General features: G+C 40.7%; 1 protein-coding gene and 1 long non-coding RNA gene across 14 annotated transcripts in view; one reads left to right on the top strand and one right to left on the bottom strand.

Moving 5' to 3' along the window:
* The window catches only part of Foxp1 (forkhead box P1), a 425,908-nt gene extending 411,923 nt beyond the window's left edge, over positions 1 to 13,985 (top strand). For all 10 annotated transcript variants that reach the window (XM_017796949.2, XM_008828278.3, XM_017796947.2 and 7 more), the window contains 3 exons: positions 566 to 635; positions 4,995 to 5,161; positions 10,239 to 13,985. In XM_017796949.2, coding sequence (XP_017652438.1) covers positions 566 to 635; positions 4,995 to 5,161; positions 10,239 to 10,383 — 382 coding nt within the window. In that variant the 3' untranslated portion in view covers positions 10,384 to 13,985. The remainder of the gene's footprint in view (positions 1 to 565; positions 636 to 4,994; positions 5,162 to 10,238) is intronic.
* Positions 1 to 17,517, bottom strand: part of LOC115069470 — a 109,098-nt gene that overhangs the window by 4,951 nt on the left and 86,630 nt on the right. The gene's annotated exons all lie outside the window — the stretch shown is intronic.

The raw sequence follows: 17,517 nt of genomic DNA on the forward strand, positions 1-17,517 counted from the left end.
TTTTAACATTTTGGCTTCTTTTGCTCAGTCAATACAGACAGTACTAAATTATCACATGCTGTCACAGACTGGGCCATACAAGAGAGGCTGCAGTTCAGGATCCTACTTTACAAAGCAGGAATGAACTTAGTCTTCTTGCCATCTTCTTTCTGCACTACATGTGCCCTGCCTCTAGCTGTCATGGTCAACAAGTAAGAATGAAGCCTCTTAAGTTAAGATCTCCCTGCCCCATCCCAAGCACCCTGCCCTTGACCCAGGCTGCTGCCTTAGCCTATTTGAGGCTGAGCAGCAACTAACCCTTTGCAGATAGGTCTGGGAGGGAAATACCCAAGTCTGTTACCATTTAAACCAATTTCTAGGGTGAACAGCCAAGTTCATTCCCCAAAGGCATTCACCCAGACCAACCCTTTAAAACTAATAGGAAGCTTCACTTTCCTTTGATTTGGGGACTGGGGAGGGAAATTTCAAATTTAGAAGGCTACCAGAGAGCTTAAGAACAAAATTTAGCGAGGTCCTTGGGTGTCAATTGCTTTTAACTCTGAGTTTTTATATTTTTCTTACACAGTAACCCTTCCCTTATTAAAAACATGCAGAGCAGCCACGCCTACTGCACACCTCTCAACGCAGCCTTACAGGTAAGATTAACGGCCATCCTGAATCCGCGGCCCAGGCATAGGGCTCCTCCACTCATTTCAAAATATATTAGCCTCGCTCTAATTAGATATTAAATTTTAATTCCGTTAAACTTTTTTCTTAAGTGCACAAAGCATCGTACTCCCCGGAGGCAAACACATCGGGCTGCTTCCGCATTAGCGGGATGCTTAGCATTTTGAATATTGTGGCAAAAAAATTAAAAGTTCACTTATTAATATTTATCAGCAGTATCATAATTTCCATCCTCTTATTTCAGAATTTCACTTGAGGCAAAAATACCACAAGTGTAATTACTCTAGCACAGCTATTAATGTGCTGGATGATAGGCCACCGTGTCACATGACCTTCCATTGTTCACAGGTTTAAAGAGAAAGCAGAGCTTTGTGTTTCTGCCTCTTCCCTTAAAGTCCATTTCAACATCTTTTCTTTTTATGGGGATGGCAAGGGAGTTTGGGTTGATTTCCTTTTGTATAAGTCAACTATTTGTTTAAACAATAGAATGCTTAAGAAAAATACAGTTTTCTAGCCAGTTTATTGAGAATGTTTGTTTCCTAATGACAGACGAAGTACTTGTTAGGCTATCAAAGGTCCTAGAGGGCACAAGCCTGAGGGCATGAGCTATCGTCCCTGCAGCCAGCCTTTTGTTTCTTGTTCCCTTTTGGTTACCACACCACCAAATTATTTCTGACAGAATACCCAGTAGTACCCAGGGTCCCCCTTAAGATCCCAGAGGTAGTCAGTATCTTTTTTAGACAGTGTTTCTATTTAGAATTTTTTTTAAAAAAACATACCTTGACTATTCTAGAAAATATTCCAAAAAGACTTGTACAATTTTTACATAATGAACTCTATAAACAAATCTCACTTTAGTTATCATACAACCTTTAACACTGGGTATCATCAATATTATAGCACCCCAAAATTGGCTTTTGGATTCTCTGATGGCTTGGACTCTTCTGAAGGACCATAACACTTCTGAGGGAAGGCAGAAATACAGATGCAAGAATCTAAAAAGGGATTGAGACAGTTGGCATTTATGGGACCTGGAAGGGAACAGGGGCTGGGGAGGCATTGACAGCAGACTGGTTCTCCCCAACTTGCTAAACAAATACTGATTGAACACTATTCTGTGCCCCACAGAACCTTCTTCCCAGCTCACCAACAGCATCATTAAAGCTCCCAATAGATAATATACCTCTTACACAGTTCAAGGGTAGAGTCACTGAACTTAGCATTTCAGTAAAAAAAAAAAAAAAAAGTTTATTTTTAGTCTGAACTAAATTTAATAGGAGAAACTACTTTCTGCATTTCTTTTAATTACTTGTAGTTTACACAGTAACTTTACAAGAGTAAATGAAAAGCATACTTAGATGCTGCCACTGTAAACACCATGCATTAGTAACTTATTTTCCCTAGAGTCTTATGAAGTATGAATTTAAAGCCTGCTGTATCTGGAATGGTATTAAAATTACAAGCACACTTTACATTCATGAGGCAGAAAAGCAAAAAAAAAAAAAAAAAAAAAAAAAAAAAAAAAAAAGACTCTCGTCTTCTGGATTTCTTTATGCGACTAATTTCAATTAGTGTGCTTTATCGTTACAGAAATGTACATGCTTCATTTCTAAGACATTTGTTTTCACATCCCCTGCACACCTCCTTTTTTCCCATGGTCACCTAGAAATACCCTGCAGCTTTCCAGGAACACTTTAAGGAGTGGCTTTCTTGCAGCTCCTCAGTGAATTTGGATTCTCTGTCAGTAGACAGTCAGTCATACAAGACAACTTCCTGCCATGCAGATTAAATAAAGATCCTACCAGCAGGCCTTCCTTTCCATTATCACTCATTTCCCATTTTTCAAGGCAAGTAAAAATAATAGCACAACAATATCTTTTTGAAAAAAAATTACTAGAGCAACATAACGGCATGATACACAATTTATAAAATAGGACAGCAGAATCCACTACAGAAATAAAACATGGGGCGCGGGACAGATTGCATTATGCGCTGAAAAAGTGAAGTAACTAAGGGTAACCGTAAAGCTTCATATTTATAGACTGCCTCCCCACCACACACCCCCAGGAGTGCAGAGCAGTTAACATTCCAGAATGGTGGTACTTAGGAATTGGTGTGCCATCACTTAAGCACCTCTCTGTTGTTGGCACAGATGCCAGTTTGATATGAAACCACATACTGTGCCCAGGATCATTTATGTAATTATGTTCATTCTAAAAAATGTGACATACCTGCTCCCAAAAGAATGCCAGCTACAGGAAGGACCTCTCTGTTAGAAGCAGTAGGTGATAATTTGTGGGCTGCTCTGATCTTGCACTCAGCTAGGTGAGCCAGGCCCCCAGGATCTCGAGGTAGCCTAGTGGCCGTTTTTTTCCTAAAAAGGCAAAGCTAGTTTTCTGTACTAACATTGTGTCTGAGAATCAAGAGACCCACCAAGAGCTCATCACCAGCTGACTTTTTTTCATAACTGTTACTGCTGGGCCTCTGTGCGTGATCTATGACCCAGTGTCAATGAGAAATGATTTTGACCCATAATACTTTGAGAGTCAAAAAGAAATAAGCACATCCATATCCCCAAAACATGACCCTGTCTCACCTATCCCAGAAAACACATTCATATAACAGTTTCCATGGTTTTGACTTCTTGGTTTAGAGGTTTGGGAATCCACCAAAATAATCCAGCTAGCAATGGCCCCAACTTCTTCTGCCCGATCCTGACCGTGCAACAGTGAAATTGTCCTGTGACAGCTGATCTTGTAGTATTTCCTCTGAGCAGCAGCTCAGCCGATCTGGCATGACAAGGAAGTGTGACCATTGTGTGGTCTGACATAAGGCGAGTGAAGATGGCGGGACCCCCCCCACAGTTGGTGGTCATTACTATTCTGCCAACTGTCCTGCCCCAAAAAATAGAAATGCTTCATTGTATTGTAAGAGGAACATTCAAAAAGTACTTGATGCAAATTATTTGACAAACCATAAGACAGTGGAGAATGTTCATCACATTGAATTCTCTGCACTGGGAAATAAAAATGAGATCTTCTCTCCCCCTCCCCTTCTCTTTTAAAAAGGAAGCAGTTAGATAAATAAGAGGGAAAGAAGGAAGTACTATCTCGGAAGCTCTTCAGACACTGGGAGCAGGCTCGGACTGGCTCAACAGGCAGACTCCCTGCAGCCCAGCTTTGCTTCCTCTTCTTTGTTTTTGGCTGGTACTTTGTCTTTGGTGCCAGAATGTCTCAAATAGTTGGACTCTTACATGATGGGCCAGCTGAAGCCACTCTGCCAGGTTGTGTAGCACTTGTACTTTCGCTCATTAGGATGGAAAACCAGGCCAGTGTGGTCTGCAGGAGGATGATTTTGATAAATCGTCCTTAATTCCAGCTGCCAGTCTTTCCAAGTCTGCCTTCCTGAATGATAAAATGAAAAGTCGTGGGCTCACTCTTCTTTCCCAAGTGAAACAAATATGGCTCCCTCAGCCCAGTCGTATTTTTGACAGTTGTTTCACATTGCAAGATTGGGCGGCCATTACATTGACATTCAATGGGACATAAACAGTATCCTACCAGAGTTTAGTTGGTGTTGATTTGATTCCACACTTTTTAGTTGATGCTCATTTGGAACGAGTTGGTATGGTACGTTTAATATCAATGTCCTTAGGCACCAAAAAGAATTAAGATTTGCCATTTCTTTTGCTAGAGATTTTTCTTTACTCTTAAAATCCTAAGTGATGGTTCTGAGTCTGCAAGTTGCCCGGTCTTACCTTCAACCAGTGATCTGAGGCTTCACTAAGCAGATTCAAGAATCATTAAAACGGGAATGATGGGGAGGGGACAAAAATTGATTCCAATCGTATAATCTCTCCTTTTCTATAGGATCTGAGCGGTAAATGTTTATAGAAGTTCTCATAAATTTGAGCCAGGTGGCCACAATAATCTCATCAAATCTCGGATATCCAATAGTGGAGTCATCAAAACGGATAAAGAAATGAAAATTCCATTATATCTCACTATGCTCTGGAAATATTCAGTTCCTCTTGAAAAAGGCATCAGATATAAACCTCATATTAGATAGTTCTGTCTAAACCATGTGACTCCACCAGGCAGGACCCTATCAATGACTTCACCCATGGATGCCGTGGCACACCCTTGGATAGTTCATCCAAACTAAGCCTGGGGTACGTGCCATGAGTCCGTGTCAAACAAAATCCTATAGTCTCAGAGTGTTAGCCGTGATGCAGTGAGCTGAACTGAAGGCTGTTGAACACACCCATCACCCATAGCCTCCTTGTCTTGGCTGCTCTACGATTTCATGCAGTTTTTCTTGGTTGATAGGCTTCCATGGCTGAGAACAGTATACCTCTATACACTACCGCTTCCATGGGAAATCCCGCTCTGGGCAACCTGGCCAGCGCCATCCGGGAGGAGTTGAATGGGGCCATGGAGCACACCAACAGCAACGAGAGCGACAGCAGTCCAGGCAGATCCCCTATGCAAGCTGTGTGAGTACTGTCCACCCCTGTGCTCTTTGCCACCTGACCCCAGTCTCCCTGTTGAATATACAAACAAGCCCTTCTCTGGGCCTTCTCTATGCCTCTCCTGTCATTCCTGATTTCTTTGAACCCCTGGAGACGTTTGTCAGTGCATAAAAGGACTAGTTACTAACTTTCCCATAAAAGCAATTGGCTTCATCTGGCTATAAGTGCACACAGCAAGACAATGGGAAGTTTCCTCCGCTTTGCATCTCAGGCCATTATTTAAATCACACTGTGATTTTTCTCCTAAAATCAGTATACCTCTCTTTGAGAAAGCTCATGGTGTGTTCAGCTTCCAGGCAAGCTGAACCTAGCAGCAAGGGAAAAAAAGAATGCTTGTTTACTTGGCTGTGCGCTAAGTTTAACCACGAGTGTGATGCAGCAGCATTATTACCAAGCATTAATGATAGCACAAATGAAAGGCAGCATGATTTATAGATTGCTCTTAAAATACCAAAAGGAAAATTAATAGGAGCATTACAGCAGCAGACGGCGGGATAATGAGAGCACATATAACTGAATGAAGTGATGGGCAATGATCACCCCGGCTGAATGTGAACGGTACCAGGACCCTGAAAACCTCAGGGAGGACTGACACCACCAGGCCAGGGTGTCTCTGTGGTAGGTGACAGGGGAGAACTGCTGTCTCTCCCAGGTCACACAACCAAAAAGAAACTACATGATTCCAGATGCTTGGATTCACAGGGGACTAGGCTGCAAATGACAGTCTCTCCCTTTCAGGGAGTTTCGGCCGAATTGTGATCCACTTTAAGTGAATAAACCAGTTCAGTGTTTGCAGTACTGTCCACTCCAAGAATAGGCCACTTGTATACAAGTACATTCTTTCTGAATTACTGACCAACATCTTATTTTAGGAGATCTGGGTGCTAGGAATGGAAATTGTGACCTATAGTAATTAGAAACAGAATGAGCTGGCATCTAATGACAAAGAAAAAAAAAGTCTTATCTGCCAGGCTGTGGGGTAGGGTTGGGATCTTAAATTTGACTTTCATGCTCAAAGTGCTTTCAAAAGAATCTTTAAAAATGGAAATGATGGCTTTTCATTTGTGTGCATGGTCTCCCAGCATATATCCTCACACATGAAGGCAGCTATGTCCCATCCTGCCTAAAGCAGCCTGTGTTGCTGACTTTATGGTTATCATATCTGTATTCACCATTGTCATGACAAGACTTGACTTCAATATTCACAAAGTTCAAAGCAACTATAAATTGGCACATAAGTGATTCCAAGACGTACACATTGAGCAAAAATTCCTGAAGTTGCTGATGGAAGGCACACCATTTTCTCCTAATCTGTTCAAACTCCAAGGCTTAATCCCTATCACTAGGAAAAATTACCAAGCAAAAAGATATTAGGAGACAAGCCTCTAAGCGCACAGTTTAGAGCCATGCTAATTTCCTGAACCTAATAACATCAACTGCAAAGGTAAAATAACAGTTTTGAATAAACTCCAGTACTACCAGAAACCTATGTTTTACAGCATTCATCCTAATTTTTTAGCAAGGCTAAGGCTTCAACTGTTTGAAAGAAAGAAAAGAGCCTCTACATAGAGATACCAAAATGTACTGCTCAAATGTCAGATTTATGCTTGGTGCCCTGTGGAACTCTGTGTTGACAACAGACTCCCTGTGCCTGCTGTCAATGTTACAGCCAGTTACTCTTTCTGACCCTAGACTTCCATTAAGTGAATTCTATAATGACAGAGATTTCATTCTTCTCCAGTACACATTACCCTGCTATGATGCAAATTGTTTTTTAACCGTTCCAGTCTATTGGAATAAATCAAGCTACAAACTTTACAGCAAGGCTTAAAAGACCTTGTTAGGATAGTGGCCCAGCTGATATGTGGTGTTGAGACAGAACTTTACCCCTTTCTGTGACACATGGCACATCTCATTTCTCTTTCAAAAAACACTACAAGGTAGTCCCATAATGATGCTTTGAGATGGTGACTACTGCATACCCTAACCACAAACAATCCCTTTAAACACGAGGACCTATGTTTAAAACCTCCTGTTCATAGAATGGCTGTAGAAAGGGATTATTCAGAAGTAAGGGGAGCAGGTGTAGGGGTTTTTGCAGTTATTCATTGGGAGCCCTTTTGGAAGTAGTGGATGCTGGAAAGAAAGGATAGTAAGGTCTGTTGGGTGGGTGCTCAAGAGGGGATCCATTGTGTAGCCCAGTTTGTGGGTGACACAACTGGGTGTGTGTGCAGGGTGAGGACTTTAAAATTTGAAGGAGAACAACAAAATCTCTGATATCATGAACTTTGTCTTGTGGGGGCCTTACAGGCATCGGTGTCTTTTGTTGTTTAGGGCTGGCTTGGCAAAATGTTGGCCAGAATCTATAAATTATAAAGCAAGAATTTCACATTAAGACTGTGCTTTTTTTTTTTCCCTAAGGTTTCCAATCCTTAACCTCCAAGACTATATTATTTCATCAGATTCCAGGTTGTAAACCTGAGAAGATTGGTAAATATGATAGCTTAAAAAAATCAAGTAGGAAAATGTTACTTTGAAAATGACATTTAAACCTCAGTAACTGGTTAAGTTGAAAAAAGAAAGGCAGAGTTCTGTCAGCTACGCATTACTAAACCCACATGGAGCAACCGATCAAGTTACAGTTCTCTATAATGATACCATGAAACATAATGTTCACTATGGTCAGCAGTGTATGGACTACACTTTAAGGTAAACTTGGACACTGCCTCAACACCTGCAAGGCCGCAAACTATTTTTTAAAATTAACACTCCAAATTGAGGTTGAGTCTAAATTGATAGAGCTCTTTGGAAAATAATATCACAATAAATCAGGAGGACCATAAAGATATTTTGGCCTCTGATCCAACAATTCCATTCTTAGACATTTATCCCAAGGAGGTAAATCAACAGAAGGAGAAAGATTAATGGGTGCCAGTGGTTTACAGTACTGAGCAGACAGTAAAAGCAAAGGAAAGCAATTACAGAATGATCAGTATTAAAGGACTGATTTATCAACGAAGTGAAATCTCACATAGCCAGAAAAATTATAATGAAAAAGCCAGCAAAGTAAAAACAATAACAAAAGAGTATTCTTGCTATGTCTATAGCACATAATGGTATATTCCCCAATGGGAAAGGACAGGGAAGCACTGAATATTGTTTAAGCTGACTACATAGGCATGTGACATGTTTAGCTACACAGTGCCCCAAGTTCAGAAGGACTCTCCCCTGTTTTTAAAATATTTCATTTGTTATTTTTATTTTATATGTATGAGTGTTTTGACTGCATGTATGTAAGTGCATCACAAGCATGAAATGCACACAGAGGCCAGAAGAGGGCATTGGATCCCCTAGAACTGGAGTTACAAATGGTTCTTAGCCTCCATGTGGGTGCTAGAAACTGAACCCAGGTCCTCTGCAAGAGCAGCCCCTGCTTTCTAACCACTGAGCCATCTCTCCAGCTCCACTACTTTCTTTTAAATGGATGATTTCTTCAAGTTGTGAACTGTTTTTTCTTCCAGGGAATCTGTGCTTTTACTTTACACTGGACCCTGCAAATGTTTTAAATTATATAGCCAGGCCTAAATGAGCACAACTATTACAAATTTTAAGTAGATGGAGACCCACATATAAAGTATAATATATGGCAACTTTGCTCTGGCTTGTTTTGCAATTAGTTTTCGAAAATATGGACGTAGTTGTTTAAAGCTATTTATCTGCCATCTAGCCCTCCAAACTCCCTCTGTGCTATGCTGATTTTAGAGTCAATTGATTCTGAGGGTTGCTGTCTTCCAGGGCAGTCCAAAGCATACTTCTGTTTGTTTTCAAATGGTTCCAGGGGCCTTTGGGGGCTTGCATACAGCATCAATTATTTAGGAAGCCAGCCATCCCCGAACCAGGTCTTATTACTAATACTTGATAAGGTCCATTATAAGCCCCTCCCTTCTGCCGGCTGCTTCAGAGATGGGAGCATTTTAGCTTGAATGGTTCTTTTACATATCAAAAGCCCCCTGCAACAGAAAGTAATTTGTATTTGTAAAGGATAGGTTGTAAATATGATTTACGAACAACATTTCCCAGTTGTTATCAGAGTGGTTTTATGTGATCACACCAACCCCCCTTGGATGAACCCAGCCCCAGTCCATAATGAGCAAGTTGGCAGTTCTCATAGCCATGAGAGCCTGCTGGTGGCGGCGACCAGCCGGGCCTCATGTTTTGCCTTGTTTACAGCTGACAGTGTTATTATTCTGATTGGGGCTCCGCTTTCTTATCATATTGTTGTGTTGAGCAAGCCTTTTCCTCTCCGTTTGTGTTTCCTGGCAGCGCTTTTCTTGCCTTATTGACAGTTTGTAAAAATATGCATTAATTTGGAGTTTCAAGCATGTATCATGGTGTCTCTTTGCTGTGTTTGCTTGAAGTTGATTAATGATAGAACCTCGCTTGGGGTCGTCCTCTGGAGAGTTCTTTCACAGGTTCTGCATGTTAACTAGCAAAGCAGAACACACAGCAAGCCATGATTAGCCTCCTGTGCTCAGTGGTCCCCACAAGCCGCCGCTAGAGTACAGATCCTCATTTCACGTAATTATTTGCAGGTCGGTATTCATCTACCCAGGATGCCACAACAGGGTCCTGTTGCCTGGTACTCAAAAGTATGGTCCTGGGACCAAGGGCACTGCCTGGGAGCTGTTAGAATTGCAGAGTCAGAGACCCACACATTCTGCATTGTCACAAGCTCCTCGGGTGACTCGTGTGTGCAGAAAAGAAATGGCTCTGGGCAAGAAAGACCTCCTGTCCAGAGAACATTCTAGAATAGCAAAGTTCAAAGAAATCTTCAGTACCCATGCTGTGCTGCTTTTGGACAGTGCAACTGAGCCACGGGCTTCAAGTCATAGCAAGTTTCCCAGCATTTTAGAGCAGCACAGGTGCCCAGGGCTACTGTACAGGACAGAACCACTGTAGCCTCTGGTGTCTGAGTTGCCCAACACAGGGCAGGCATTGTGCTGGAAAGTGCCCTTCTAAAGCGCTGCTCCTCTCTCTCCAGGCATCCCGTACACGTCAAAGAGGAACCCCTCGACCCAGAGGAAGCTGAAGGGCCTCTGTCCTTAGTGACAACAGCCAACCACAGTCCAGATTTTGACCATGACAGAGATTATGAAGACGAACCAGTAAATGAGGACATGGAGTGAACATCTGGGCGGGCAGACCCCATGACCGAAGATGGGGAAAAGAAAACAAAACATGTCAAAAGTTAGCAGTGAAACACGGTTCTCCGCTTGTTGTACAGTCTGGAGGATTTTCGCTACATTTTGACAACTCTGAAATGTGTTAACTCTTAGTGCCATCAAGAATCCCATTTGGGATTATTTTTGATTTTTCTACTTTTTGTTGAAAAAAGGAATTTGTACTCTGTGCATTGGATGGACTTGTTTGGTACCTGGGATTTTCCTCTCTTTAACAGTCAACATCAGTGTTGTAAATTTGCTAAACTGATTCACTTTTAGCAGCAGACTTTGAACTGCCGTCCTGCCAGCGCGGGACACTGAGGACACCCGACTGAGCTTGCGCACCTGAACTGCAGACCAAGCCTTCGCCCAGAATTCAAGGATTCCAGTGGACGACTATTTGCACAGTACTGCATGCTGATTATCACTGCCTTTACTCTTTTTTTTTTTCCTTCCAGTTGGGATGGGGAAGGCCTTTGTGTGTGTATTGGGGGGAGGGGTTAAAAATAATTATCCCAAACTTTTTAATGTATTGCTTTTTTTTTTTTTTTTTCCTTGCTTCTACTATACCATTTTTAAGTTCTGACCTCAGGCCTCCATTTGGGCCCACAGCCTCCTGGAGGCTTCACGTTTTCTGTACCTTGTGATGAATGTCAGTAGGTGTTTTTATTATACAAAGCTGAATGTTATTTCTCGTTTGTAGTTTTCCGTCACTCATTCCATTTCCCTATAGACATCACCATGTTTCTCTCAAGTCAAACAAAACAAAACAAAACCCATTCCGTTTTGATCTTTTTCCAAAAAGGTCCCAGAGGCTGCACCCTACACATGAAGGTCCCCTGACAGTGACGGGACATCTTGCCAGACAGAGAATGAATGACAGAAAAGAGAGAGAGAGACACACACACACACACACACACTCTAGGAACAATGCAGATTCATTTCACAAAGCAGTATTGGGGGTAGAAGGGGGATTGGTTCAGGCTTTTCTTTCACTTCCACGGCATCCACTGCTGTGGATAACTGCCACCTCATTCTACAGCAAGAGGGAACACAGGCAGTTGGGGGAGACAAATAAAAAGAGAAAACCATCCTTAATAATAATGAGACTGACACTATGGTTGTGGAAAGTTCCCTCTCTTAGAACCAAGTGGCCGAGTTCTGACTCTGTGTTGTCCTAACCAGCATGGGTTGTTTTCTTTGCAAAATGACCAAAAAAGCCAGCTTCCCTGAACAACTTTTCTGAACCAGGTGACAGGTGAGGGTGCTGAGTTTATCCATCAGTGCAGGCCTGCTTGGTGGCATTCATCTGTTTGAATGCAAATGAGACTTCACATTGAACTCGTTATGAGAGTTAATGAGGACTGGGCTCAGCAAATGTGGGTTTCCAGCGTGCAAAGTCGGTACTGCAGTTCAGTTTGTTATGCAATATTATCACACACTAACAGAAGAGGACATCGGGTAGACGGAGGCTCCTGCGACCCACACAGGGCTTACAAAACGTGATGACTCTAGGTCAGTACAACCTCAGCTCTTCCAACCCCTCCATCCTTCCATCTGCTCCCACTTCCCTGGCATTTATTTATCTAGGGCCCTAGCTTTTGTTTTGTTTTAGTTTGAGAGCCTTTCAGAGCTTAATTTATATTCTTTGTACCTTTTATTTCTAAAATTACCAAAGATATTACACAAAGGTAAATTATGTTCTTTTATGCTTTATCTGATGAAGCCAAATATCCTCTTATTGTTGATCAAAGGAGGCAAAAGGATTTAGAGGCAAATGGTGAGATACAGGCTATTGCAAACCTGAAGAAAATAACTGCCCCTTCGTCAAAGAGCGAGCGTATTTAGGAGACTTACCTAGGCAACGGAACCAAAGTTTTTAGTTTTTTCTAGTTTTTTTCTTCTTCTTTTCTGTACCTGTACAGAGACCAAAACTGACTCTTGTAAAGAGAAAAATATGGGGCTACTGCAGAGAACAGGATACAGTATTAATAGTTTTTACAAAAAGAATGGGGTCCCATCTCAAAGAAAAGAAAATGAATGTATGTTACTGAAAATCAGTATAGACAGCAGAGGAGACACAAGATGAAATTCGGAGAGAACAGAACACATCTGTGACTGATGAGGTCACATACTAGTCCTAGAAAAAAGACATTTCTAGAATATTTGTTCGGCACTTTTAAGGGCTGTGCTGTGATCATTGCATTAATTTTGGTTTATCTTGGCATATATCCTTTCATTTGTTTCTGTTTTGATTTTTTAAAAACTTTATCCCTTTTCAGATTATGAGTCCATCAGCATTTTTCATTTATACAAAAAAAGCAACACTCCCGTCCACTCGTAAGCTTGGAACAGAACCGTCTTTGGCAGGTTACAAAACTTCGCTCTGCTTTCTGCAGAAAGGGCGGTCTGTGGTCACTCACAATTTTTTTTTTTTTTTTTCCATTTTTCCAGGCAGCTTCGTGATGTACAGGCAGTAGCCAGGCAGGGTCATGGGAAGGGGGCCTTGTGCTTCTAAACTGAGTGGTTGCTGGTTAGTTTGGTATTCAGAAGAGGATACAAATCTGGTAGATTAGTTCATTCTCAGCATGTGTAGCTAGACACGAGTAAAGGTAACAGCATGACACTGTTAGTACGCATACCTCAGTTCAAACCTTTAGGGAATGATTAAAAATTTTAAAAAATAAACATTTCACTCAGTTGCACTTAGTCGTATGTCTTGCATGCTTAGTCTAAAGACTGTAGCAAAAAAAAAAAAAAAAAGAAAAATTAGATCCAACATATCTTTGCAGGTATCGCAACCTTGCAAAAGAACCAACTGAAAAAAAAAAATGTTCTCAGGCTTTATAGCAAGCAAACTTCACTATGATTTTTACAGTTCCGATTCTGTGTCCCTTGGTGGGGGATTCCGGTCACTTCTTTAGAATGGGGTTAATTCTGTTGTACATATATCCCGATGTGTCTGTGTGAATCTTTGTCTTTTTTCAGGGGGCGGAGGGGAGGGCTGGGGTTTTTTTGTTTTGTTTTGTTTTGTTTTGTTTTTTAGGTATTGTTCCTAAAAAAGGAATAAATGCATACACCTGTTTGTCAAAACACCTTTGCTTTTCGCGCAACTGCTTTATATTAACAATACTAAAAAAATTATCTTTGGAAAACCTACTGTATGTAACGGATTTGCAGTCCAGGCTGCACATGCACATGTATTTTATTTCGTTCTCCTTGCTTTAAGAATATTGGATAACATTTCCTGACATGTGGGAGAAACTCCCTAACCTTTTTTTTTTTTAGCCTTTAAATTGTAACATAGTTGACATAATTTTTTTTCCTATTTTCATTGATTGGAGCGTTTTGTACAGGCTTGTGGGGGCAGGGTGCGTGTGTGCCTGAGGGTGTGAGCGTGTGTGCCTGAGTGTGTGTGTGTGCACACGCGCACGTGTGCACAGGTGTTTTAATCTGTTTTTTGATACATTCCTGTCCCTTGTGTTTCTCCTACCACTGCCTTCCTGACTATCTTAAACATATTCCTAAGTTTGAAAAGAGAAAAAAAAAAGTTGTTTAAAAAACTGTTTTCTCCTGCTGCGGTCAATATTTTTGCATGGTGAAATTCCAGGGTCACACTTTCAAAGTTTCATCAGTAGTGATTAATAATGGGAAGTGTTGAAAATATTGAACTTTTGTATAAAAAAATACTTTTACAAGGTGCCAAGGTATAAAGAATTTTTTTTTTTTTTTTTGAAAAAGCATGTATCAGAAAGGGTGTCCTGCATTGGCAGGAATATGGACCCACTCTACTTGCTCCTAGAGTCTGTCCCTGTGAGATGATTTAGGCAGCCATACTGGACCAGCAAAGGATGAGAAATGTCAAGACTTAAGTATGTAAAGGGTGACCTGACCACCAACCTCCCCCTTTAGATGAGTTCTAACTTGATATTCCCATTGTCCCGTCAGACCTAATAAAGAAAACCTTGGGTTCTTTTTTTTTTTTTTTCCAAACCTGTATTATGATGTAAGTCACTAGCCTTTTTTTTTTTTTTTTTTTAATAACACACAAAATCAGAATTGAAAGACTATTTCCTTTCCACATTCTATTTGAGCTCCTCTGTCTCCAGGGGCATAAAGCAGGCTGTGCTTAGAAGGAATTTGAATCTTTTGGGTACCTTTTGGTTAATGTCATATCCTCCTGACATTCTGGAAGTGTTTTGCAGCTCAGTTTCATTTCACTATCCTGAGAATCAAATGGAAAATTCTAAAGGCATCTTGCGGGCCTACTGTGGCTCATGTAGTCCCTGCTACCAGAGCGCCTGGGTAGAAACTGCCATTTGGCCTGTGGGTACGGTGCTTTGTGTGGATATGTGCTGCCACGAACAAGGGTTGTTTTGTTTTGTTTTGTTTTGATAAGGCATAAAAGAATCTCATTCCTTGACATCAACTGTAATTCCATCATTCCATGTCTGAATACAGACAATAAAAAACAATGTTGTGTAGTCAGTACTAATTACTGACACGATAGCACTCTCAGATGCAATAAAAATGCTGGTTGTTCACACTGGTAGACAGCGTTGCCACAGCCTAAGTTTTTTCCCCCACTTGTGACCTGCTGATATTGTACATTAGGCACATGCCCCCAGCTTTCTCTGACCAGCTGCTCCAAGCCAGAATTAAAATCAATTGTAATTGAATGCTTTCAACACAGGGGATGGTTAAAGGAAGTTCTTATCCTTGGAAGAAGGTTTCCATGTAAAGGTAGAGGGGGTTCAGAAGAGTACTCCTCTCTTCATCAAATTTGATAAAGGAAAAAAATGTTTAATAACTAGCATTAAGAGCAAACTAAAATTTCAGAGGAAAGCAATTTCATGAATAATTCATTGAAATTTCACATCTGCAAGATTAGTCATCCAAATAAAATGCTAATGTCAAAAACACGCACCGTCTATAATATTCTCATCAAGAAATCTTTTTGCATATAATGATAAATGCTTAGATTAGAACAAATGATTTTATAAAAATACTCTATCAAAAGTGCTGGATAACCTCAGCCAAAGGGGAAAATAGCAGAGCTGGGTGGAGAACATCAAGGTCTCAGGAAAACACTTTTAGAGATTTTTTTTTAATTGCGATTTCTTCCCAACATTATTCTTTCATATATATTGTAATGACTAATGAACTTGAGCTTATCTTCCAACACAAATTACCTTGGCAGTGTATTGACAGCCGTACCATAAGTGACCAGACCACAGCATCATTTAAAAAAAAAAAAAAAGAAAGAAACTACTGTGTGACGCTGGAGCGATGGCTCAGCGGTTGAGAGCTTCTGCTCTTGCAGAAGACCTGGGTTCGGCTCCCTGACCCACGTCAGCTAACAGTTTCAGGGGATCCGACACACTTCCTGCCCCTGCAGTCACTGCACGACACGGGTGCACTTATATCCATACAAGCCAAGCACTCGTGCACATTAAGAAAAAAAATGTAAAAGCCATTGCATATATAATCCTAAGCATACCACTAAAGCTGGGAGAATATTTGAAAAGCGACCATGTAGATGCCTTCCTCTCCACAGTGTACCTACCGAGGTTTGGGGAATGAGTGAAGGTTCCTAGTGCTGTTTGAGAATCCACATTAGAAAAGTTTTCTGCAGTGTTACAGGTTTGGGGTGGGTTTTTTTTTGTTGTTGTTTTACTATTTGACTGTCTGAGACAGGATCTCACTATGTAGACCCTGGCTGGCCTGGAATTCTCCTAGGGAAACCAAGCTGACTTCGAATTTGCAGTGATCGGGTTTCAGCCTCTTGAGTATTGGGACCACAGATGTGTGTCACCACGTTTGCCCCCCCCCCTTTTTTTTTTTTTTTTTTTTTTTTTTTTTTTTTTTCTTTTGGTTTGCTTAGGCAAATAGATATTGCTACTAAGGTATAAACTGGTCTCCTCTTTTCAATCGACAGTTCTGCCAGTCTGGAAGCCCTCTAGTCTCATAATTAGCATAACGTTTGAACCTTTAATTCTCACCTGGCTACTAAGAATATAATATCAGGGTTAATTGAATCCCTTTAATTGCTAGGCTTAAACATAAATACTACTTTCAGAACATGCTGGTTAAGTTAGATATTCATGTGAATGCCTACTAATAAACTGTAGGACCTGAACAAGTAAGATAATGTGTTAGTAAATATTTTGCTGGCTGGTTGTCACTGAACATTTCATTGTATTTCATGAACTATTCTACAGCAAGAATACTCATATAATTTATTTCAAGCTTGAAGCTACCCCCAGTTAGTGATTCAGAGACTTATATGAAAAGCATAAACTATATAAAACCGCATAGTTGGGGCTTGAGAGATGGCTCAGCGATTAAGAGCACTGGTTGCTCTTGCAGAGGACTGGGTTCAATTCCCAGCACCCATGTGGTGGCTAACCACCATCTGAAACTCCAGTCCTAGGGGAATCCAATGCCCTCTTCTGACCTCTTTGGGCATTGCATGACAGGTGCACTTACATACATGCAGACAATATGCTCATACACATAAAAATAATTTAAAAAACAGTCTAGGTAGTTTTAGAACAGTAACAACCTCCCACCCAAATAGATAAAAAACAAAGCATAATTGACTTTTCTCATTAGACTGTCTTCTTTAATGATGCCACCTATTTATGCAGAGTAGTAATCACAATTTATCTTTTCATTGTAGTTGAGTCAAAAATATTCTTTATTCGAGTAAGTGAAGTTGGGTCTCAAACCTTCACTTAAGGCACTGACTGATGAAAGGTTTAAGACAGAATGCATATCGGAGGGAAATTAAATGCAAAAACAGTGGAACAATATTTGGATTAGAAAACTATTACTCCAGATGTAACTGACTTATATTTATTTTTAAACAATATTTTATTTTTTATAAAACAGAGACCTGTGTCATCTTATTGCCACTCTGTGAATCATACTGAATGCTTAATACCAAATATACATTTATGTGTATGTATATATGAATTTACCCATCTAAAGTTATCAGCCATCTGCCCATCCTTTTTTTTTTTTTTTTTTTTTTTTTTTTTTTTTCCCCCTGTAGCCCCAGCTGTCCTGGAACTCACTCTGTAGACCAGGCTGGCC

The sequence above is a fragment of the Nannospalax galili genome, unplaced genomic scaffold (genome assembly GCF_000622305.1).
Source record: "Nannospalax galili isolate Female #2095 unplaced genomic scaffold, S.galili_v1.0 scaffold1013, whole genome shotgun sequence".
NCBI lineage: Eukaryota > Metazoa > Chordata > Mammalia > Rodentia > Spalacidae > Nannospalax > Nannospalax galili.